This window comes from Haliotis cracherodii, unplaced genomic scaffold (genome assembly GCF_022045235.1).
Source record: "Haliotis cracherodii isolate W230 unplaced genomic scaffold, xgHalCrac1.p SCAF_13, whole genome shotgun sequence".
Lineage (NCBI taxonomy): Eukaryota > Metazoa > Mollusca > Gastropoda > Lepetellida > Haliotidae > Haliotis > Haliotis cracherodii.
In genome coordinates, this window is record NW_027266268.1 from 4276586 (window position 1) to 4302246 (window position 25661).

General features: G+C 37.5%; 1 protein-coding gene across 5 annotated transcripts in view; it reads right to left on the reverse strand.

Moving 5' to 3' along the window:
- The window catches only part of LOC139459521 (ecotropic viral integration site 5 ortholog-like), a 79388-nt gene that overhangs the window by 6419 nt on the left and 47308 nt on the right, over positions 1-25661 (reverse strand). For 2 of the 5 annotated variants that reach the window (XM_071241037.1, XM_071241042.1), the window contains 11 exons: positions 17938-17998; positions 17603-17656; positions 16368-16538; positions 15201-15239; positions 10684-10839; positions 9923-10069; positions 8978-9142; positions 8021-8167; positions 7225-7320; positions 5534-5620; positions 4283-4836 (listed from right to left, as the gene is read on the reverse strand). In XM_071241037.1, coding sequence (XP_071097138.1) covers positions 4459-4836; positions 5534-5620; positions 7225-7320; positions 8021-8167; positions 8978-9142; positions 9923-10069; positions 10684-10839; positions 15201-15239; positions 16368-16538; positions 17603-17656; positions 17938-17998 — 1501 coding nt within the window. In that variant the 3' untranslated portion in view covers positions 4283-4458. Of the gene's footprint in view, positions 1-4282; positions 4837-5533; positions 5621-7224; positions 7321-8020; positions 8168-8977; positions 9143-9922; positions 10070-10683; positions 10840-15200; positions 15240-16367; positions 16539-17602; positions 17657-17937; positions 17999-25661 lie in introns of those variants that run through there. The other 3 variants (XM_071241040.1, XM_071241038.1, XM_071241041.1) reach the window with 3 other exon arrangements.

Sequence of the window (25661 nt, forward strand, 5' to 3'; positions counted from 1 at the left end):
AAACTAGTAGTAATCATAAGTGTCGAAGAAAATTAAGTTTTAACAACAAGATCTTTCATATTTCCATTTCTATCTAGATCATTTTCCAAGATTTCTTTGGTCCGTGATAAAATACGTTTTTTTGGTAAAAGGAGAATGTACTGATATTTCAGCTATTCTAATGTACATGTCTTGTTATGCTACCAAGGCATACCACAATGCAGACTATCTGAAGACTAAGATCATGCACCTATTATCACCTATGTAACATTGTTGTCAAGACTATTCAGTATTGTCAGAAGTATCTTCCTACCTCGAACTACCTGACAGACATGTAATCTACATTCAGTTTAACACCATATCTACACACAATCAACACCTAGTTTGGGTCATGAAAAATTCTTAAATTATCCATTGAAGAAAATTTACATTCATTTGGTAATATTGATAGCATTAGGTATTAACTGGTTATAAGTGTACATTTTCCCCCATGTACTTCAGTTAGAACTTCAAAAAGTTCGGTTGTCTCAAGCACCATTCAGAAGAGCATTCATTCTTCAGAACAAGTAGTCATTTACGTTGTTGGGAAATTACCATTAGACATACAGAATAGGGAAATCGATGACAAACGGATTATTTTTCGTTGATATTTCTCATGCGTACTTTAAACCAAAGCACTTTTTTATATTGGAAAAATAACCTCTTACTACCTCAGACCACATATTACTTCGACTGATCAGAAGCAGAAATGGTACATGAAGGAGTGAATACGATTTTATGCTGCTTATAGCAATATTTCAGCAATGTCATGGCGAAGAACACGAGAAATGAGTTTCACACATTGTACCTAGGTCTTCGGCATGACGAGTGAATGCTTTAAGCACTAGGCTACCCCACTGAACGGACCCATATCTCATCTTCACTCACTAGTCTTTAGATTGACACATTGTCCTAAGGAGCATTTTGATTATCTTCTAATTTAGAAAAAGAATATATGAAAAGAAAAAGATAATATAAGAATCTTCTGGCACAAGTCCAAAGAAAATGAAAGATGGTTAACAGTTATTTGGGGGGTTTAAGCATATTTTAGAATTAAATGAAAAGTGTTCCATAACCATCAAGCTGTGCAACCCCAAATTCTCATCCTATGCAGCAATTTTTGGGGGAAATGGCATTCTACCGACATCTATTTACCAAGTAGCAAAGACAACATTCAATGCAGTGCTTCATGACTGATAGCATGACAGTCTGTCATCAATATCTAATTACTGCGATTCATACCGATAATGTCTTTACCAGAAACTTGGATTGATGCAGTTAATTACTGTGACATTCACGTCAACTAAATATTTGATGACCTTCCCCTTAATGATTTTCTTCACCTGATCGCACTCTTTCAGCTGATTAGGTTAAATAATTTGTGAATAACCGTCTTTCACAAATTAAATCCTTTCAGACCAACTCTAATCCTATGGCAGCATGGCCCTTACAAAGTTTGACATTTTAGATTAGATTCTGAAAGAAATACATACAGATATAGTAAGGGAGAGTGCATTCTGTTGTGTCGGCATTCCGTTAGATGTGTGACCTGAATGCTCTGGCTAAAGTGCAATTAGTTTTACTGATGCAAGAATGCAATGAATGTTCTTCCATGCAATAGTATGGAGAGAGGAAAGTTGAAGTAGTTTTTCTCTTCTTTGTTTAAAACTTTTCTTACAAGCTGTCCTTTTCAATGGCATTCGTATCAACTACCCCATAATAATTCAGCTAAAGAAATGAAAACAATACCATCAGGGTAAAAAACATAACAATAAGGATAGCAGTTAAATATGAGATCAGAGAAGCTTGTTTATGTATCACAGCAACTAACAGCACCACCTGATACAATACTGAATAAAAATCAACTCAACTACCCTTTAGGTGACTTTCCAAGAATTGAAATAGAAAACAGGTCATTTTGAGATGAATTATTAAATCGTCACGCGGATAGCAGTACATGTGGAAATGTCATATTTACAAGTGGTCATCTGTTGGTGGTTTGCTTCATAAATATTAGATTTTATAGAGATTTATATCATGAAGTTTATATTAACAAATTTTAAATCTTAGAACAAAACAGTAAACCAACATAAGGTAAAACATTGTTCAAAAGTCAGCATGAAAGTTAAGGGGTCATAATGTTTGCTGAAAATTGTGGTGGTTCCCAGAGTCAGACACCAAAACAACAAACCTCAACATCCCCAGGAACCCATAATTTCAAACACTGTAAAACACTGCATAAAAAGATGAAAATAATCTGCAATATTTCAGATACTATTGATTAACGGTCAATACAATATGATCTATTTAGATGATAACAGGAATATTTATATATCTATTTTGAGATGAGGAATATGCCAACAATATATTGAGGTTGAGCTTCAACAACCGACTGTCAGAACAACACCACTATGAGCAAAATCTATTTATAGGAAGGAGTTAGTCATGGTAGGTTCTGTGGTTAGGTGTTTTATTCCCATGGCTTGTGATACCCATTTGGGAAAAGACAATGGGACCTCACTAACAAAATCTGTAGCACCAGTTCATAAAATAGTTTTGATTTTAAACCATGTGTAGGTGTATAAAAATACTGTGGAATACACATCCATCTATCAAAATTTAGAGTACATGTGTGGATTAGATTTTCTTTGTATAAGAATGATGATTTATCATTATCGTCACTCTTCACGTGTTTGTATACATTTGTATGGAGTAGCAGTCATCTGACTTTCACGAGGTATACACTGCCTCATTTCCCTGCCTGACTATATATAGACACACGTCACTACTACGAGCATGTATTTATGGGTCACTGTGACCCAGTCCTCCAACCCCTGTGTACACATGTCCACCTACCACTACCTGACATTGAAGCAATGTGTCAAGTACATGGCTACAGAGCTATGGCACATAGTATTCCCTATGCATACTGAGGGCTCACAGCTCCGAGCACTTATCTAGAACTAGACAATGTCTTGATTCGTTGGTTAAAACTAGTGACTAAGCTGTATGTATTCACAGGATTTGGAGGAATTTAATGTAAACAAACCCGTGAAGTACTGACAATGATGTTAGATTGACAATGTCATTATGGATTGATAAGGGTTTGATGGTGTTTATGTCCAGGTGAGATCTACCACACAAATGTCAGACACAGACGCAGCTTGACTCACACCATATACGGCAACTTGAACAACAGCAACTTCATGCATAAACACATGGCCACATCAAATGTGTCAAGCTGATTTTGTCAGAAGAAATTTCTGCTTCTAGGAAACACTGCTATTAGAGCACATGTTTTAAGGCTCTACTCCCTAACAGGGTACCTTCAAAGTTAAATGAGGAAAACAACATTTATTCTAAGTGAGCAACAGTTTAAAGGAACATGCCATTGTCAGGTCAAAAAGATTGTAATTAGGTAGGGGGAAAAATCCTTGTTTATACAATCATAACAAAAATGGTTAATATAAGTTACTGGTGCCCACATCTTCATGAGTGCCCAGCAGCACATTTACTAACTCTGTTGTGTAAAACTTCAAGATGCGATGAATGTATTCATAAACCTCCAGCAATGTCATCCCATCGTATCTTATAACCCCTTCTCCACCAAACCCCCCACCCCCCCATACTTCCTATGACACACAGAACATACTGTCAATGTTAAATATTTCAGTGGAACTTGCTACCTTTGTATCTGTAGGTGTGAACCACTAGGCTACAGGGAAGCTGAAAAATGACAATGCTTTTAAGAATAGTTTTCAGCTACATGTATGTGAGCAAGAGATATTTTACGTCTGTTTCCAAATGGAAAGTATGTTTGAAACATATAATTGTTGATACATATTTGTCCAGATTTTTCTTTCAGTTGATTACTTATATTACTAAGGTAAAACTGTTCTCCTTGGATTTTTTGAAAATTAAAAGTAATAATACCCTAGGATGTGGGTATAAAATCTCACAAAAACCATCACACATGTTTTATCCTACACACAAACTGTGTTATTATTCAAGTAATTACTAAAGTTCACCATCAACTGTTTTTCAATACTTTCTTCCAATAGTTTTGGATTAAGCAGCTTGTATTCACATTAAGGACTATTCAGTGGGTACATCATCTCATTCGTTATGAAGCTCTATCATGTGTTGATGTTGTTGCAAGAAGCCGCTTAGTCAAGACAATGGCCCCCTGTTGATGTCTGTTGTGTCTTAGCAACCTCAAATAATTTGATAACATATAGTTACCGGTATCACCCTTAACAGGATACCATCAACAAAATGTATAACTGTTGTAGAAAATATAAATAAGAAAAAAACATATTTTGAACAAGCTCTAAATTATGAAGGCAATATGACGACAAAACCTTTGTGACCTAACTATGGCATGACTTTGCATTTCCTAGAAGCACCATTGTAACACAAACTGACAGAACACTCTACAACCTAGACCCTACTTTCTTTGAGCACTACCACATCTTCAATAACATCGTCATACAATTCACCTGGGACACTCTCTGAACACTCCTCTGTTGTTGACACAGCACTGCCACCATTCTTCAGCACTTCTTTTTTACTATCTAGCCCATTTCCTAGCTCCTCTCCTACTGAAATCAAAGAGTTGCCATTGGGCACACTGTCATTGTCACCGTTTTCTAGAAGCAACGGGCTCCCTTTGCCCTCAACAAGCTCTGACAGAGTTCGGTTGAGACTCTCAGAGTCCTCCAAAGCTTCACTAACATCATCAGCTGAATCATCATTGTAGATACTGTCCCCGAGCAGGCCTCCATTAGGTGGTGAGAAAGTCATCTTCAGTTGCATCACCTGGACATCACCAAAGGAAACAGTCAACATTCTAGTTCTGTATCTAAGCTTTATCACCATGGCCTGGAATTAATCAAGTCTGAACCAGGCAAACCAGTGACTGAAAACTTGAGCAATGATCCAAGCCATCAGGGCATGGTGATATGCAATGTGGCAAGACACAATGCCTGACCATCAGATCCTGATACATTTCCTCTTACTACCAGCAATGGGGTGCTTGGGATCTAGTCTAAATGAACACTTATTGAGCAGTGTTGGGTTGGAAGGTGTTGTCTCTAGCACACAGAGGAAAGAAGTGAGGAGAAGTCATGGAAGAGCTGTAGAATAATGGTGCTATTATAGGAACAACTAGTTGTGTGTAGTAGACAGTGAAGAGGACTTCTGTTGAAAATCTGAAGAGTTATTTGTTGTGCAGTTGCATCCAAATTACAGGATTTATGACAACAATGTAATAGAGGTAGAGGATTCAAAAGAATTACAGCTATACAACAAGTGCATAAGATTCATCTTTTTCAAAATGAGAAGCAGACTCCAGGGCCCACTTGCACAAAGCGCTACGACTATTGTAAGCCTATGTTAAAGTACGATCATCTTAGAGCTAAGATCGCTTTATGCAAGTGGGTCCAGATCCATTCAGTCACCTTCATACCAGGTGTAGCAGTCTGCAGTATTCCCTACAAAAATGTCTTTGTCTCACCTCATCCTGCAGATCAAAGATCTGGTTCTCAAGGTCCTCGGTGTCCTCTTCTCCGTGTAGCTGACCCGCAGCCAACATCTCCTCCTTCTACACAGGCAACAGAGAACACTTAGTTGGGCATGCATCAGCAACATCAGCAACATTATCTTACTGGGGCTATGTTAACACTAACACACACACACACACACACACACACACACACACACACATTCGCAGTCTGAAACATTTAGAGTCAAAATTTGTCTATTGGCAATAATTGTAACTGCTCTTAATGTTAGTATTTGGGCTATTACAGTCTGTGCCATCAACCTTTGAGTTAGACTGAAGTTGGTTATTAGCATCGTTTATGTTCATTTTGATGTCATTATTAGAATATTACTACCTGAGGTTTCAACAAAATTTTACTAAACTAGAGCTTCAGACAAGTGGCCAAGTGTGAGCGGTGAGTGAATGAGGAGCTGTGTTTACTGACCTAGTCAACAATTAAAAATCTTAAACAGGACTGCGGTACAACTAGGACCTTGATCGGACAAACCAATGTTGAACAGCATGACAGTGAAACAACAGTGAGCATTAGTCCCCGTAGTCACTGATAAATTACAATAACACAGATGACATTATGGCCACCAGATCCCTACTAAGTTGCCTCTGAAGACAGGCATAGCGAACTGAGATTCTATATAGTTGCCTCTGATAATTCTATTTATCCATCGCTAAGAGGTTGATCAGGATACTCCATCAGCTTCTGAACTGACTGAAGACAAGGTAATGGATGGAGAAATATAAAGAATGAAGCTGTCTTTGATACTGGGAAGAAACTGGACAAATCATGCGTAAAAAGATTCAGAAAAGCCTTTAGAACATTCTCTATAGAGGTAGGAAACTTTGGTAGAAGACAGCTAGAATATGCAGTGACTGGTCACTGAGGTTTGTTATTTGGCAGCAGTTACGCCAGCTTAATCAGCAAGCATTTACTCTTAGTACCTAATTGTGACTGCCTTAGACCTTTCTTTTGTTTACATGTACACTGAGTGTATATGGAAAAATTAGGGGATGTTTATTTTCCTCAAACAGTTAATCATAAATATACCATTTGTTTGTTGTTTAACGCCACAGTCAGCAATGTTCCAGCTATATGATGGCAGTCTGTAAATAATTGAGTCTGGACCAGACAATCCAGTGATTGACATCATGGCCATCGATCCACACAATTGGGATGACATGCATCAACCAAGTCAGCAAACCTGACCACCCAAACCCGTTAGGCATAGTCGCCTTTTACAGCAAGCATGGATTGATGAAGACCTATTCTACCCCGGGTCTTCACGGGTCTCATAAACATACAAAATCTTGACATCCGTATTGATGAAAATACAAAGCAAACACCACTGACATCAAGCATTCACACAAAATATTTCATCACCCAAGATGTATACATATTCTTTATACTTGTTTCTTTCTGACATTTTCAAACATTTTATCATTGTACAATCACACACATACTACAAGATGTGACATAGAAAAAAGTTTCATGTCAACACAATCTGAAAAACGTTAATTGGCAACACTGCTTGAAACTGCTGCAGTTTCAGTGGGCAAAATAAGACAATAGCAATTGACTGACAACGCTGCAACACAGACAACTGATGAATTCCAGTTGCTAGGCAACTGATAGTGGAGTTATGGCTCACCTGAATTTCAATACTTGCTATTTTCTGTTTAAGTTCAGCTATCATAGAAGTATTTTCTGCCTCTTTAATACGAGCCATCATAGACTCTTCCTTTTTCTGAAAGACATTTGTTGGGTTTTGTACAACGTCAAGAATTACTTACATGTCTCAATATTTCTTTTCTTAAACATAGTTAAATGATCCAACACAGACATCAAAATAAGAATACATATCTGTAAGTCACTAAACTATCAAAAATTACATTTGTGGTGTTCATACTATTAAACTGGTTTAATTGTTGTTTAATGCCGTACTCAGTAATATTCCAGCTACATGACAGCAATCTGTAAATAATCAAGTCTGGACCAGATATTCAAGTGATTGACATCATGAGCATCAATCTACACAATTGGGACACGCTGACATGCATGAACCAAGTCTTTTAGCCCGACCACCCAATTCCGTTGCCTCTTACAGCAAGCACAGGGTCTGAAGGCCATTTCCAACCAGGTCATTATAACAGGTTCTTATTAATACTAACATGTTACATAGGAATATTTAAATAACCAGTATCTTAAAAACACACCTAAATTTCAAGTTCACAGAAATAATTCCATAAATCAAGTTACATAATTGATAAACCTCATATGATTTCAAAACAGTTAAAAGTCAAACTGATTTGCTGTAGAGATGCACAACTGAAGCAATGGAAAGCTTAGCAGAAAATAAATTTCATGCACAAAAATATCACAAAGAAATTATAAAGGGCATTCCACATTATTAAATCAAAAAGTATAAGCCTTACAAGATGACTTACCCTTGACTCCATGTCATCTATTTTACGCAAAAGCTCCTTAATAGTGGTTTTCATCTCCCGATCAGATTCTGCAGCTTCCTGAAGACGTGTTTTCAATAATTTGCTGTCTTCGTCCATTCGGCGAATTTGATTGGTACATATGTGGTTCTATAACAGAACAGATACATACAGACACATATCTTAGCAGGAACATTTAAGCTTTGATATGCACTTGTAAAATGCTTGATAAATGACCATTACATTGTAAAAGGATATCTATTTCTCAGACTATGTTAATCAATAGTGAATGCATGAATGAGATTTACCATTGAATTATGCCTGTAAGGGTTTTATAGGCATGAAATAATTCAAAAGTAAAAACCAATTAATCACAATAATCATGGTCCAATTTTCTCACATGATGATAGGATTACCTCCCCTTATCTACACTTTGCTAATGAACGCAATGGCTCACTGGACACTTGTCCAAGATAATGAAAATACCAAGTGTTAGCCCTCTTTTATTTTTTTCTCAACAGATCTGCTTATGTTAAGCATAGCACAACTGAAGCAAATCAAAGTTATAAGTTATTTGTTGATATGAATGAGAACTAATCCTTTTCCCATGTTCATGGACTACACAAAATGTACAGGAAAGGCTAAAATGAGCATAATGAAAAGGTTTTAGGGGGTTGATCTGAACTAATTTTTAGGAAATAGAGAAATTATTTTGCTCATGATTTGATTTTGCTACTTTCACTCATTTTATCCAAATGTAAAATTTTATCCATACAATGATGCCAGATGATGAATTACAAAAGGTGATAAAAACTTAAAGATGTTCCATGACCTTAAAACTGGATTTTAAAGTGGATATTCTTTTCATTTGCCAGAGGAATCCCTTTGAAGTGTTGCTTGAGGGAGTGCCTGATAATAAAGCTGGAACTGTGAACACTCACACCAGCAGTTGTGACTCACTTGTGTTTCAAGCTCCATGACCTTCTGCTTGGTCTCCTTGCTCTCTGCCAGAGCCTGGGCCTCCCTCACTTTCACTGTCATCAACTCCTCCTGCAGGTGCTTGATCTCCTGCTTGCTGCTCTTCTCCTTCGGTGACGTCACACTGTTTTGCCTCTCCATGTACGTCTACAGCAACAACACACAGGGTCAAGTCTTGCCTGTCTTGTCTTACAGGGGAAGATTAATATGTAACTATCAACTGGTCAGTGGAGTCCACTAATGTTGAACATCACTGGTCCAATGCAAAACTCAATATGTACAAATCAAACAGTTGGGTTGGTATAGAGATAGGTTGGTATCTCCACACTGCTAAGGTTTGTTGCAATTGTAATTGTTCTATTAGGGTAATGAGGAGGACCTTGGCTTTCATACTTTATTTCAAACACTGCTAAATTTTCTCTCAGACATCAGCTATGATTTACCTGTATGAAATACTATGAAATCACTAATTGAGATGAGACTATGCTTGAAATATGCTCACATAACACCCTATCAAAAACCAAAAAATAATATAATCATGCTACAAAAATCATAGTTCCAATAAAATCTCATGTTGAAAATTAAATTTTAATTACAAATAACAGCTGGGCCATCTACAAATTATTACAAATTATAGTAAAAAAGGAGCAATCTTATCTGTTTTGATTGGATATTTTCTTTTGATCAGTTCCATTATTAAATGCAAGTGTTAATTGTGTGGTTCAAACTGGCAGGTATGTTTTCCAAAGCCTCTTTATTAGTGAAGATAAGTGTCAGCATACATCATTAGAAATACCAATATATTATGTTGTAAATATGTTCTGCACATATTGTATCCATGTTGGGAATCGAAACCAGACCTTTGGCATGACAAGCAAGTGCTTTAACTACTGACCCTCCCCCCTTGTTACACTGAAGACATCTAACCTCCCAATAGGTCTCAATCTCGTTGACTTTCTGGCGGAGCTCCTTCAAGGACAGGTTGGCCTCTGCTTCCCGCAGCTTCACTGCAATCAGCTCTTCCTGCAGGTGCTGTACATCATTGCTGGGCGCCCGCTGCATCTTCAGGTTCGTCTGCAATGTTCAAATGTTACTGAAACAGCTCTCCATGGACAGAATCTGACATGTACAATAAATAAAATATCAGAAAGAAAGGGGGTCAATAGTTGTTGCTATTGTGCTATGTAAAATCCTTTTCAACGGGAATATTACATTGCAGTCATGTTCTTGCAGTCATTCTTATAGTCATTGAACAGCGGCCTGTACACAATGGTGTCTGAAACCAGGCCAACACATGGTAATTTGCATTAGCCATGATCCAGTTTTAATATGATGACACAAAGTCAGGCAGATTACATTGTACCACCTGATCCTCATGTAATTTGACAAGCATGGGTCAATGAAGACCTCTTCTGCACCAGAAACTCTACCAGGATCACATAAGTAATAACATATGTAGATGGTAAAGAAATGTCTCAGCAACTGAAAAAGTGACTATTGCCGTATGGCAGCCTGATGGTTATCAAGTTTGACCAGGTAGAGCAGTGGTTGATACAGTCTGGATTACGATTTGCCACACAATCATCCAGGCCACACCTTGAGACCATGCGATGATCATTAATCAGCTCTCAAAAGCATGGTGTGGCCCTATAGTGTCCCTGCAATTGATATTTTGTTTTGTGACATACATCCTCTAGCTCCTTGATCTTGGTCTTGAGTTCCTTGATGAGGATGTTGGTCTCTGTCTCCTTCAGCCGCACCCCGATCAGCTCCTCCTGAAGCTGCTTTATGATGGTCTTGGCACTCTCGTCGGTCAGACACTCTGCCTCATCTATGCACTGAGTCTGAAACACACAACATACTTATACAGCACTTGCACTTTCCTGTACTACATATGGGAGAGCATTAGGTCAGTGACACAGTCATGTCAAGTCTTAGACATATATGACAGACTACAAGTACTTGAAAAATGGATTTTGATAATTCTTTTCCATTAGAATATGTGAGTGAATGTTGTTTAATGCCACAGTCAGCAATATTCCAGCTATACACAGTGGTCTGTAAGACAAGACAAGACAAACTAATGGTTGATATTATGAGCACCATCCCACAGCGCCAGGGTACAATGCCACACAATCAACCACAGCCTGACAACTTGATCCAATCTAGTCGACTTTTAGATGCACCAGACCTGCATGGACCTATTTTAACCCAGGTTCTCTAGGCTCTGCTATCAGCAAATGAGAATATGAGACATCTTGAATTTAAAGAAAACAAAACTGTCTGATACAAACACATACATTCTAAAGCATCCTGAGCAGGCATATTCACTGCTTCAGAGAAAGGAAGATCCTGTTTTATACCTGATATATCTCCTAGAAAGATTAATAATTTGCTTCATAAAAGAGAAAATCATTTGACTTGAGTTACAATAGTTCAACATAATTGTTTCTTGCTCAACTTCTCATTATATTAATCTATGAACACAACATTAATTATGCCATTGAACTTCTGAAACACAAGTGACAAAATGACCCAGTCCCATGTTAGTATGTACATGCTAGAGGGATTACGGTGCCGCCTTCACATTACTGTATGTCTGTCAAAAAGAAACATTTTACCGAGTCCTATGGAAATAAGTAATGAGAATTCTGAACCTTTTCTTCTCATTCACCTCAAAACAGACACTACAAACCTGCTGTCATAGCCAGACATTTTAAATACTGTTCTAACTGTTACATATCACATGCTTGAAACAGATACGAAATTGAGTTAATCTGCTGTACTATGATGTGGTAACTTGTGCATTATTACACTTCACTACTGGACTCATCATTGGCGGTTAAGTGAGTGACTGAGAGAGGAGGTTTTTCGTCACTCTAAAATATTTTCTGTTATATCACGGAGTGTCAGCTTGATGTAAGTGGAAAGTGATATAGGTCACAGATGTTTACTGGTTATGGTGATGAATGAACCTAGCAACATAATAATGGCAAACCAAGATTCAAGCCCTGTTCATGATCATAGGTTTCTGACACACCTAAGGGAGGAAACTCTGCACAGCAACTTGCTGCACCTTAGACGACTATAACACCGGTGCCCCCAGAAAACAGGTATGGTATTATATCTTGATGCTGCACATTATAAAACCTTTTTAAAACCTGAAGTCATCAGTTTGATCTACCTCATGACAGTCCTCATACAAGAAGACTTTGAGATGGATAACACCTTGATATTTCAAAAGGGTATATTACACTAGCTGGCTTCATGTACTGATGTTGCATGTGATAACATGCTGCCTTGGTCACGGTAGCCACATTGCGTGACTCTGCAATAATCATTGACATGCTATATTGTCGGACGCAAGCAATTTCCATAACCAGTTACACATATATATGAAGGACAAGCAAATATTCCATCCAATTTCAATAATGCTACCATGGATTTGACTTCATTTGTTGTTAAAGATAAGATACATAGTCACAAACTCACTCAAAGCTCATTTGAATATTTGTCAAATAGAATTATAGTTTGGTGTCTTTTCAGTACAAATTCAGTAATCCAATCTTAACTGTATACTGTAATATTAATATCTCATTACTATACAATACAAACATAACAGGTTCATTATGCTCACAACATCCTCCAAAGACCTGACAGGTCAGGCTTCTGTTGGGCCGATAGCCTTAGTTCTCTGAGCATTAACCTTAAGTGTTTGGAGTTCTGTTGGACCAGTAACCCTAAGGCTTTGGGGTTCTGTTGGGCCAGTAACCTTAAGTCTTTGTGGTTCTGTTGGGCCAGTAACCTTAAGTCTTTGTGGTTCTGTTGGACCAGTAACCCTAAGTCTTTGGGGTTCTGTTGGGCCAGTAACCATAAGTCTTTGGGGTTCTGTTGGGCCAGTAACCTTAAGGCTTTGGGGTTCTGTTGGGCCAGTAACCTTAAGTCTTTGTGGTTCTGGTTGACCAGTAACCATAAGTCTTTGGGGTTCTGTTGGGCCAGTAACCTTAAGGCTTTGGGGTTCTGTTGGACCAGTAACCTGAAGTCTTTGGGGTTCTGTTGGACCAGTAACCTTAAGTCTTTGGGGTTCTGTTGGGCCAGTAACCTTAAGTCTTTGTGGCTCTGCCCGGCCAATAAACTTAGCTTTACCTAGCTGTTAATTCTATAACATGAAGAACAGCACAAACCAACATTTAGTAGTACAGTATCAGTAATCCAAGGGCATCTTTAAAATAGTGAACCCAGCTGAATGCACAGTATGTGGTATTATGTGATGTCAGATCTAAACAGTTCAGACAGGATACAAAAACTGACAAGTCACTGGATGTACTACAATAACATCAGCAAGTTAGAGCTGTTTTTGCATGAACATGTGACTAATGACTTACATGAAATTGTTTTCCTCAGTGTAACTCTTGTAATTTCAAAACCGCTATGTATTTGGAATCACTGACTTTCCTATCCCTAAATTATATCCAAAAATCGGATCATACATTCATGCATTGATACAAAGCAATACAGTTTCGTAAAAGGAGGATACGTAAAGTGATGTGAATATGAATGTAACACATTATTTCTGAAAGGATGTAATTGGAGTTCTCAAGTTACTGTTCTTCTGAGCAACAAAAATTAAAGGTTGGGTCTCTGAGCAGTGAACCTTAAACATTTTTTATGTATCATATCGTCTATTGTGGTGAATTTTAATACCACTGTAATCCATTTAGTATTATGCCATTGTGTATCATCACATCCCTACTGTCAGAGCTGCTGAACTCAACACTGGCTTGTCACATCTTTACTGTCTTTAGTCACTGAGAAGGCTTGCAAGTTGACTAAAGCAACAATGTTAGGACAAGTGCAAGTAGGGTGGAGATGATGACTACAGTTATACAGAAGGAAACAATATACTCATGTGGCACCACACAGGCTCATCATTAGTGGGGAAAATGGTGGGAAAAGCTAGGTGTTACTATATATATAAAACTCTTAAAACTGAGCGAAAGTACATAACTATTAATAATAATAGGAATAACAAATGTTTCATATAACACTCAATATAAAAATATATAATTAACTCAAATATGTTAAAAATGTGAAAATGCAATTAAAATCCAAAAGAATATCAAATACTATTGGTGATTGGTTTGAAACAAGCAGCTCATTGAGGATAAAATCTCAGAGTGAGTGAGTATCATTTATGCCGCTTTTAGCAATATTCCAGCAATATCACAGCAGGGGACACCAGAAATGGGCTTCACACATTGTATCCATGTGGGGGATTAGACTCGGGTCTTCTGTGTGACGAGTGAACGCTTTTAACCTCTTGGCTATGCAACCACCCCCTTAAGTAATACATACATATATATATGATTACTCAGCTCATCCTTGCATACCCAGTGCATTATATCTCCATTCTATTTCAATAAATATGCTGGACACATTCACCAAAGTTTTTGTACCGGACGTTACGTCACTATCTCCATCTCTCCTACCATAGCATAGCAATCCTAACACTCATCAGTGATCAGATGGCTATTTATAGCTCCGTGCCATTTGAATTTTGCTGCCAACTAGGTCCAGGATATTTATCAAAATAGAATGGAGATATAACACACTGGAACATGGAGGATGTACACAGATGCACCCAAGACATGACCGACAAGCTATATATCTGGCGGGATATAAGGAGAAAACACTGCCACCTGGTGTTAATTGTGTCCAATACCTGCTACCCAGCAACCAGAGATGGATCACGTTGACTCTCAAACGATCAACAGTGGAACTCATCAGATTTTCTTTTCTGTTTTGACGGCAACGTGTTCACAGTTGTGATGATTTGAGAATATTTGAAATGTCAACCATTGGCATTGTCTCTTGAAAAAATCATTTATCTAGAAAACTAAGAATGTAGAATACATGTCCGAAAATTGTCCTAAGGCCCCCTTAAAGTTTTTTTTCTTCTTCTGATATTTGCAATTTTTAATCAGGTTCGATCTGTTTCACAAACATTTAAAACAATTAACTTTTTCATCAAATGTGACCACCAGTCCACTACACCAGGCCCTTAGTGATCCATCTCTGGTGTTTGCTTCTGAAAGGCCTGAAAAGAAGGTCCCTGTAAGCACACTGCCCCATCAACTGTTGCTAGCAGGGTCTAGCTAGAACCCACAGAAGTAAAGTAGAACAGAAGTTCCCTAGCTTAACATACCCAGTGTCCACAATTGAGGTCTTTGAAACCATTTATGCCCTAGAAGGTTGATTAAATAAATGACAAATATAAAACAAAATTAAACATTCTACTGTAATTACACAACGGCATGCAAAAGATTAGGACATGATGTGAATTACTTCCAAATAATTCCACTGTAGATAATGTTAGAATGAATTGGAAATCTGAAATCATTTTCCTACAATAAATAAAATATTAAGTTTTTTGTTAGTGCCATGCATAGCATATTTTTTCAGCTTATGAGCAACATTTTATGGAATTTTATTTATTTGGCCAAAATATATCGGATTTCAAATATCCCTACACAATACTTTAGAAATGTCAAAAAAAATAATTTAGAAGCAACACAAAAAGCTTAAAAGAAAGACACAACAATTCTTTATAGTAAAAACAAATCAGGACAATAAGCATGTTTCAAAAACAGTTGCAAAATATACATGTTACAGTACCTTAAATGAAAGGGCCCTGTCCCACAATGTTATCTTAGGCCCACCACTATAGCTACAATATCAGGGATAGTTTATTAAACATTTCCCAATTCATGTTGTTATCATGTGGTTATAGTTATAACTAATGACTGTAGGAGACTTGTATTTCATGATATAACAGGACCAATAGGAGGAAGAGGCTTAAGTTTAACATTATTGCCTTTGATGCAATGTTATAACAATATTATACACCTCTGAGTTGTTTTAACCAAATAACAATTTCTCCCAATTTGTCTGTCAAGGGTACTTTGTTGGAATCCTAGATAATTCCCTCACACCTACACTTATGAAAATCATTTTGTAAGACTTGGCCTAAGATTATCACTGTCACTGGTTCACAACTTGGGAACATCACAGTCTGTGCCCAAACTTTTGATTCAGCTATCTCGAACCTTTCACTTTACATCATTTTCAGTAGATCTGGACCACTAAAATGTTACTGCACTCGGGCAGGGACTTGGCACTGAAGTCCCAGACTGACATCATCAACCAGCTAAAGCTTAGCTCTACAAGCTTCATTGCAATTGTTTCCGTTTCAAATGAAAAGTAGTTTGAAGTAGCACAAGGAGTATTTAATCATGCAGAAAAACATTTCATGAAAGTTTCTACTACTACAATTTGCACACCCAACCTAGAGGTAACACATAATCATACTCACTCTTCTCTTAACCTCGGCAATGAGTATGTCAGCATCTTCCAGTTTCTTCTGAGCTTCATAGTGAGACTGTTTGAGAACTGAGAGCTCATTTTTCAGAGCATACATTTCCTCAGCCTCTTGGGCCCGGATCACCTGGTCTTGAATAAGTCGATCTGCCAGAGATGCAGACTCCTGAAAGGATTAGTTAATGTTAATATGGAAGATACATGACTCCATGTACCATGTCACATCAATAGATGAAAATACCATACTACCCAGAGATACCCTCTTCGGATCACTTAAGCTCATTTATTACCCTTGTCATGAATCGAACAAAAAAACACATAGAGGGACATGTATGTGAAACATAAGGGGTCCGAATCTTTCAGTGATTCATTAAAGCCTGATTGTTTGTTTGTTTCACGCTACATTCAGCAATATACAGCATTATGATGGTGGTCTGTAAATAAATGAGTCTGGACCAGACAATCAAGTGATTAACATTATTTGCATCAATCTACGCAGTTGGAATACGTTGACATTCATCAACCAAGTCAGTGAATCTGATCACACGATCTCGTTAGTTGCCTCTAATGACAAGCATAGTCGGCTCTTATCAAAACCTTATTGGACTGCACAGCAGCACTATCAAAGAGTGAGGGAATTTATGTTGCTTGATGCCACAGCCAGCAATATTACAGCTACCTGACAGTAACCACTAGGAACTCAGACCTGGACCAGTCAAGCCTATCTTGCCAGCATGATTAAAAGTGCAACACTGGGGTATGATCAGACTGGTATGACACATGAGACCAGTCATACCATCTGCTGTCCAGTATGTCTGCATTAACAAACATGATCATATGCATTAATTCTGATCATGCCCTGGAATACCCATGTGGGCAGCCTCAACCCTTCACTTTACATCAAAGTACAATATCTGTTCTGCAGAAGGTGAGGTTAAAGGTGAAATGGGGTTGAACATCACGTCCAAGATCAGTCCACTTATATAGCCATGTGCATGCACGTGAGTGTGTGTGTGTGAGAGTGAGTGAGTTGGGTTTAAACTAAAGCAGCTTGTCAAAATATTCCAGACATATAACGGGTGTGTCAGCTTAGTGTGGCTTGTAAGCCTGAAGTGAAGCAGGTCTCAGAGACTAACCACTTTGGTGAAACCCACTGGTGTGGTGTTGACAGGCCTAGAAACATAATCGGAAAACTACTTGAACCCTGGAACGTGAACATTTTTTACATACCTTTTCAAGATTATCAATTCTTTGCCTGAGTAATCTATTTTCTGTTCTCAGCCTCTGCAACAAAAGAAGATATGGTGAAATGTCTAAATCAATAGGTTCCCTCCTTTGTTGCCCAGGTCATCAACATATGTCACAGACTAATGAATTAGATGGAGAGTAAGAACACAAGACAGGGAACAAACTCTATTCATAGACAGGCAAACACACTGGCCATTGGGCTCTCCACCACTTCAACCAATGCCTTGTTATATCTGCTGGTTACAAGCAACAATATATTTACAGGTACTATCTTGTAACATTGGTTCGATGGATAGTAATTCTATAGGGCTGTTTACCCGCAGTTCTATCTGTTCCTCATTTTCTTTGCTTTTCAAGGCAGTGTACTCCTTCTCCAACCTGAAAACAAAGACAAACATAGTATAACAAAGAAAATAACATAGAATAACATAACTTCTTGAATCCATGGAAATATCAACATCAAAACAAATACTGCAGCCGAAATATTTCCCCATTTCAAAATGCAGTTTTCGAAGCATGAAAGACAAAGAGTCCTTGTCATCACCTCAATGCTACAAATTTCCATTGTATTATGGGCCGGTGGCTGAAGTACCGAATAAATTTGTCAGTCTGTATATTCTACAAAATATTCAGGTATGTACACTTTGCAACTCATTGATACAGCAGACTCACTAGAATTATAATAGTTGCCATGGTTTCGGAATACCAAGGACCCATTTTGGATGAAGTGACTTTTCTTCAGTGTTAAACATGTTAAAAGTCTTGAAGTGCAAGCCACTTAACAAATTTAACAGCAACTAAAATGTCCACTGTGTGTCTATGGTGACGAATTAAGTTATCAGACATGTTCCATCAGACACATACCCTTGAATTAAACACTCTCTTGGCTTAAAATCTCCCAAATCTTGCTTATTCTACATGGAAGAAACTAATCTTGATAAACAAGTCAGGGAAGTGAAAATCAACTATGTACCTGAACCAGAAGCGATTCATGTTTCAAATTGATCTGAATTATACTGTCAAACAAGATCGTGAACTAAGAACTAAGTTGGAGCATAAAACAATGTCACAGTCAACCCAATGTGATAGATGGGGCTTGAGACCAACAGTATCACAGCCATCAGGTTCACTGTCCTCATACATAGGGAACACTCTCTGAAAGCACTGTGCCCCCTATAAGACTTAGTACAGAAACAACATACTTAACCCTAATTAAAACCCTGATCTACAGGTGTCACTTGGGAATCTGCTAATGCTTTGTTCTCAAGCACCCAAGCTAAACCTGCGACAAATGTCATTAAGGAGTACTACTCTGTAGGCACAGGTAGCTGTATTCCTTAGGTAGTACTTATCTAATTAGACATGATAGACAGAGGCTGTAATTAAAGACTGGGGATTAGTAAAGATAACCGCCAGGTCTAGTTAGGAGGTGAATGTTTGGGTTATCTCTTTTGGGGTTATGGTATTGTCTGTAAACAAGGGACATCAGCGACAATCAGGTGTAATGACAAAATGAGGTGTACCCTCAAACCAATTTCTGGTACAATTAAGCTGTATTGGGTATAATCTCTTTTCCCCCACTTACTAATACAATGGTGGCACAGGGGTGCCATGGGCTTTGTTAGAGGTAATTCTATTTTTTTTCTTTTCACAACATATTTTTTTCCAGGACATCCAGCAAACAATTATTGCTTCTAGAACAAATATTTTTTCAGCAAAATTACAAACTACATGGACACATTCAATTGAATTTTAAAATACATTTAAGACATATGATTTACTAGATCTTATGATGACACAGTGTCCGTGGGTGTTAGGCAATTCATGTAATGTTGAAATATTTATGAGTGAAATGACATCAAGATGATTTATAGAAATATCTCTGCACTTTCTTAGTTTCAGGTCACCGAATCCTTTATAAATTCAACAGTGTTTGAAGAATATCATATTGTATTAATAAGTGAATTTGCTAGAGACAATTGACATAAGGGCATTGTGCATGATAACATTAACATTTTAATGGACATTCTAATTATTACTCAATTAGAACAAAACACTCTTAATGCCATTTTGACTGATAGTCTATGTGCTAGAAAATGAAACCCATTTTCATAAATCTTGGGACCCCTGAAAGATTCAGTTTTAACACTAGGTCTATGAGAAAGTCCCCATTATTGTTTTCCTTAATTTTGAACTTTGCTCATCATTAGCATGAAAAGTAAATGGAAGATGAAACTACAGAGACTTACAGAGTCTAACAGTACTGTTGTCAGCTCAATACCATAATCTGTACAAGAGTCCAACAGGTGTAGTCAAATTTCTTTTGGTCTAATCTGAACTAATCAAAATCTATACATGAACATGAAAATCTACTGGAAATGATGTCAAGTGACAAATTCTTGCCAGAATAATTATGTGTTAGCAGAGACATTAACAGTGCTAGGCACAGTGTATCTCCTCCCTCATAAAGAGTTTATAATATGCATTATGTGTCTCTTTAACACTGACATATGCACTTCCAATTTATGTCAAGTTGAGCGTATATAAAGCAGGCATGTCACAATACAGTACATAGCGCAATACTTCATATGTGCCCCTTTTACATGAATTTCATCATCAGGGTTAGAACTCAACTCGGAAGCTTTACTAGCCCGGGGAAAGACAAAATGCACTTGTAATGTTAACACAATGTGGAAACTTGGAAGTTTGTTCTAGCCCACAGACATTTGTAGAAGCCCTGGGCTAGCGGGCTAGCGTTAAATTCTAACCCTGATCAAGTACCAATTGCTGTCAAATCAACACAAGGTTAATTAACCAGTTTGTGTTACATGTCTGGTTAATCTGGTCCTGTTCTAAGTCTTTAGAACTGATACATATAAGAGAGAGAATTTAAGAATGTCCACTTCTTTATTATGAGGAACAGGGGCGGTCGCGTAGCCTAGTGGTTAAAGCGTTCGCTCGTTACACTGAAGACCTGGGTTCGATTCCGACATGGGAACAATGTGTGAACCCCATTTCTGGTGTCCCCGCTGTGAAGCGGCATAAAACCATACTCACTCACTACTATGAGGAACACGTTTTTGAGCATGTGCTTACTCCTTCCCTTATACTCCGAAACCTTGTGTTCCTCATACTAAAGAAGTTGACATCCATAAATTCCAATAGTTATATGCAATCAGATATAACATTTTGTTCAGGAAATGCTATAAGATCATTTTTAACAGAATTAATACATGAATGGATACAGCAGTAGGCGTGTCGTGTATGATATTGAGTGTAAATTCTTACAGCATCAATACAGCAATGAATTGTGAATATAAAACCTGACTAAACATGAAAAGAAATATCAGAAAATATATCACTTGTTAACTTTTAGTTATATGTGAATACCATATAAGGATAAAGATAATATTTTTCTTCTCTGAATATATTTTCCAAAATCAAAGGGCATAGCAAGCACTTGTTTATTTGAGATAAAAATTGATAATTGTCATTCTTTTGGAACGTTGGAATATTGACAAGTGTTCATATTAATGTTAAGTGCTGACAGCTTCTGCAACCCTTGATACATGATACGTCTATAAGTATTTCCTACCAGTAATAATGACAATACGCCATGTCACCAACAGAGGTAACAGCTGGCCTGAATGCCTGAGGATCATGTTGTTTGTGACTCAGACAGTTAAATAGTTATTATGATTCCTAATCACCAGCTATCACACCTACTAGTAACACAGACCTCGTCAACAGTTATTTTAATACATGTATATGAACCAAAAAATCTAGACATTTGTCTCGAAACTCTCTGACCTAGAATTCCCCACAGATAATTATGAATTTACATCACGTACAATGATACTTCATGAAACCACATTCTACAACGATATGCTTCTGTTACCATGGTGACCCCTTTATACCACATGCTATGACTTGAATGAAACTCAACAGTCAAATAGTCAATCCAGTACAAGTACATATTTAGCCAAAATATTTGTAGAGCATAGAAACCTTTCAGTTTTCTTTTCATAGTTTTAATCTGTCACTTCAGATGAGGCCTGTTTGAGTATGTAATGTTGTTTGTTTGTTGATGCCAGCTATATGAAGGCAGACTAAATAATCAAGCCTTGAAAGACAATCCATTATGAGCATTGATCTACATGATTGAGATATGATAACATGCAACCAAGTGACAGGGCCTAACCACCAGATCCATTTAGTTGTTCATTTAATGGTTCAGCAGGAGACCTATTTTCTTATCCAGATTCCTCGTCTGTCTCCCAGACAGTAGAGAAAAAAATAAAGAAATGATTCCGATTCAAGTCTAGAACGGTTTGGCAAGTCTACATCAGCTCTACAGTAAGCCTAGCTCTGGGCCCCACTTGGCTCCTTGTATTTTCTGTAGATATACATTTTGAAATAAGATAACTTTATTTCTGGGACTAAATGTTAGTGTACCAGATTCCAACAAATGGAAATGTTATGCTTGAGAGAGCCAGTAATCAGAATTATATGACAGAGTACCCTCAGCTAACCTCTAGGTCAACATTAGCTATGTACCTTTATAATACCTTACAGTGAGGCAGCAATATACCCCGGAGAGGAAATTGTAATCAAGGACAAATTCTAAAGCCTACCAGTGATCAAACAGATTCTTTATTCATATCTTCATTCAGAGGGATCATCTTGTGTAGCATTCTCTACCTGTCTACCTTTACTCAATCACATGTGGTAGAAATCTTTATTTTATACCACTGGCAACTACCATATTGTCACTAGTAACCAATTAGAGACCTTCTAACATGACTGCACACATTGCTAAATGTTTCCAGGCCTACAGGAAGAGGTTTACCTTGGATTCCATACCAAGTGCCCAAACCGAAGTGGGGAAAAAGTTATATTGTTCCAAATTGAGATTTTTAAAAATGTTCATATTTTACTAAATCCAGAGGTATTTTAACATTGCATCAATGAAATAATCTAAAATTCATATACATTCGTAGTGACGATCCGATATATCTAACTAATCCACATCTGAACTTAAAACAAGTGGTTTATGAAAAAACACCATTTGTGGAGAAAACCCTACTATCTCCAGACTGTCACACTGTCTCACGCATAAATGGCTGTTTCTAACATCACTGCAACCAAATAAATGTGATTTAGAAGCTGACATCATTCAGTACAGGTGGGCGATGTACCTCAACATTCCTGAGTTTCCTCATATCCTGTTCAAGAACCTGTGTGTACAACTCATCATATTTCCCTAACTACAGCCACCAGAAGCATACCACTTTGTCAAAACCTGCACAATCACAAAAATAATCCACGCAGGAAACAGTGAATAAATATTTCATCAGATTGATTTTCTGGATGTGATATTTACATTTTGACTATTCAGTGCTTGCAGTGTGACCTATTTCAAGACTGGTGAGGTGACCTGTTTGCATTCAGCCTAAGAAATGTCGAATGTGGTTACTTATGAATACAAATGTCACCGTTATCACCTGAATAATTGATATGGTATTCATCAGCTACAAAAAGTGTAATAGGTGAAAGTATCCCTTCTGTATGTTTAGTTGACAATGAGTGATCAGCGATGCAGAAAGATAACTGACACTAACAAAACAACCCTGACACTGTTTACTGCCAGGACACACAAGGAACAATAATTAAAACTTACTCATCAAACTCGACAAAATCCATTTGTAATGGTAGGATGGTTATTCATCTTGTACCCTGGTTCCAGCACCAGGAATCCCTCCTCTGGACAGGTAATGTCCCCCCACGATCATCTGTGTCTCCAATCCCGTGGAGTCATGCTCTGTCGCAGTCAGCCAAACACACGTCACCTGATTACAGTTCACTTCAAGATAATCTATAGTGAGCCACGTAACCAACTCTCTGCGATCTGGTTGGGATATGCACATAGAACATGCCATGAAACTTGCAGTGTCGAAACTTGAGAAAGTAATGTCCGAGGGTCCGACAAGTAAACCGGTCACTCACATGCTCTGTGACCCTGAATAGCTTACAGCTACCTGTAGCTAAGCCGTGTCACCCACAAAGGTCTGGCTATACTATAGCCCAGTGAGGATATCCTTTCAAGTCCATATATTGCTCTGAACCTTTAGCTTCAGTCTTACCAGTATCTACGGTGTCAACAATCAACAGATTTCTCATTATGAACTTTTAAAATGTACTGACAGCACTGTAAAGAGGAATGTGTTAATTTGGCTGGGCATTGGAAGTCATGTTTGAAATTACGCAAATTCAGATTTTTTTTATCCTTTCTTGAAATATATTCTTTCTATCATAATACTGTATATTAATTTGTATTACCTGATATGTTTCACACCTGTTGATCGGGAGATCTTTAAAGGATTTTAGTCCTATTTTATATTCATTTGAAAAGAATCAATGTGTTTCTGTCTTCTCTACATACATGAATAGAATGACAGTTTGTAACAGTAACCTTGCCTCACATTCACAGCGAAGTCCTATACCTTGCAATATATTTCCTGAAGTCTTAGGTAAACAGGGTAATAGTCGATACTTGTCAGCACAAGTAGTGATACTCAGAACTAGATCTTTACTTGGAAAAAACACTTCCAAAACTAACAATTAACGTCAATCCAGACATCCATTATATTAAGACAAATATTGACTTCTCATTTCCTGGTGAGATAAAGCTTGTGAAAAACACTTAACTTGAGTGCCGGGTCTCAACATTCCTAAATGAAGTGAAATTAACAAATATGGAAACACAAGACAGGAATAAAGGAACAACAATCTGTCAATGCCAGTACACACTATGTTTCAATTGCAAGGAAGTATCAGATGACTTGAACTTCTTGAATATTATATATGTGCCTTCATGAGTCAGTCTTCCCTAACCACAAAACAAACGTAGATGATCAGGTTATGAGATTAAAGCTTTAATCAAATTAAACAAGAGCTATCCTATCGAATTCAAACTGAGATGCAATCCCTGCGTGACTGTGGCCTTATTAAACTTTAAACTGCTGTGAAGCAGCATGAGGGTAAGCCATAAACACCCCCAGTTGGGCCACAAGGCCACACTGCTGACAGCCCTAGGCAGTCTGCCTTCCTAAGACTTCATGCTTAGACTCTCATCACAAGGTTGAGGTATCACGCCTCAATGAACACGTTCAACTCCTATCCACAGTCTATAGAGAGTGACTTTTGGTTGTTTCCCTTAACCTTGCATTTTGAAACCCTACTGAGCAAGCCCCAAGCCTTTGGTTTTGCACAAAAGGTGTTTATAGTACAAATTTCTAAACTTGCCCTTCATGTACAGATGAAGATGGTTATAGCAATGTTGAAAAACAATTAATGCAACCCTGTTGATCAAGTGCTGTCCCTTTTGTTTAGCCTACAAAATTCCCCCTCACAACTGTAGAGAACTAGAAGGTATTTTGTATCATTGTTGAAAAATAATTAATGCACCAATAGGACTCCTTGTCATGCATAATCCTATCTGAAGGAAGTTGTGATGTGCTTTTCCTGTTGATAGACATATTAATATTCATAATCTCTTTCTTATGAATGAAGTGAAACAAGATTAATTCTTGAAGCATGCATGTGTCCTGACTTGGATAAAACCACAGTCATAATTGAAGAACCACATTTATTACAAACTCGCTTGGTGAGTGAGTGAGCAATACTTACGCGACTCAGTTAGACTGATATACTATTTTGTAAAAATGAATCTCTTTCTTTAAAAGCCCACATCAGCACTAGAATATGTCAGTTAGACAGATATACTATTTTGCAAAGATGATATATCTCTTGTGAACAGCCCATCACATCTACACTAGAATATAGACCATGTACATCTTAATCTTACTAAAATCATATTGTCAGAATGCTTCGTTTGGCTGATGTGACCTCCTGTGAAGGTGTCCTCAGATCTTCATTGAGAGAGGCATCGTATCAGAGTAAAAGATCTTGTATTAAAGGGATTGTACACATCTATACTGTAAAACTGAATTATATACATGTATTATACAAAATATACTAT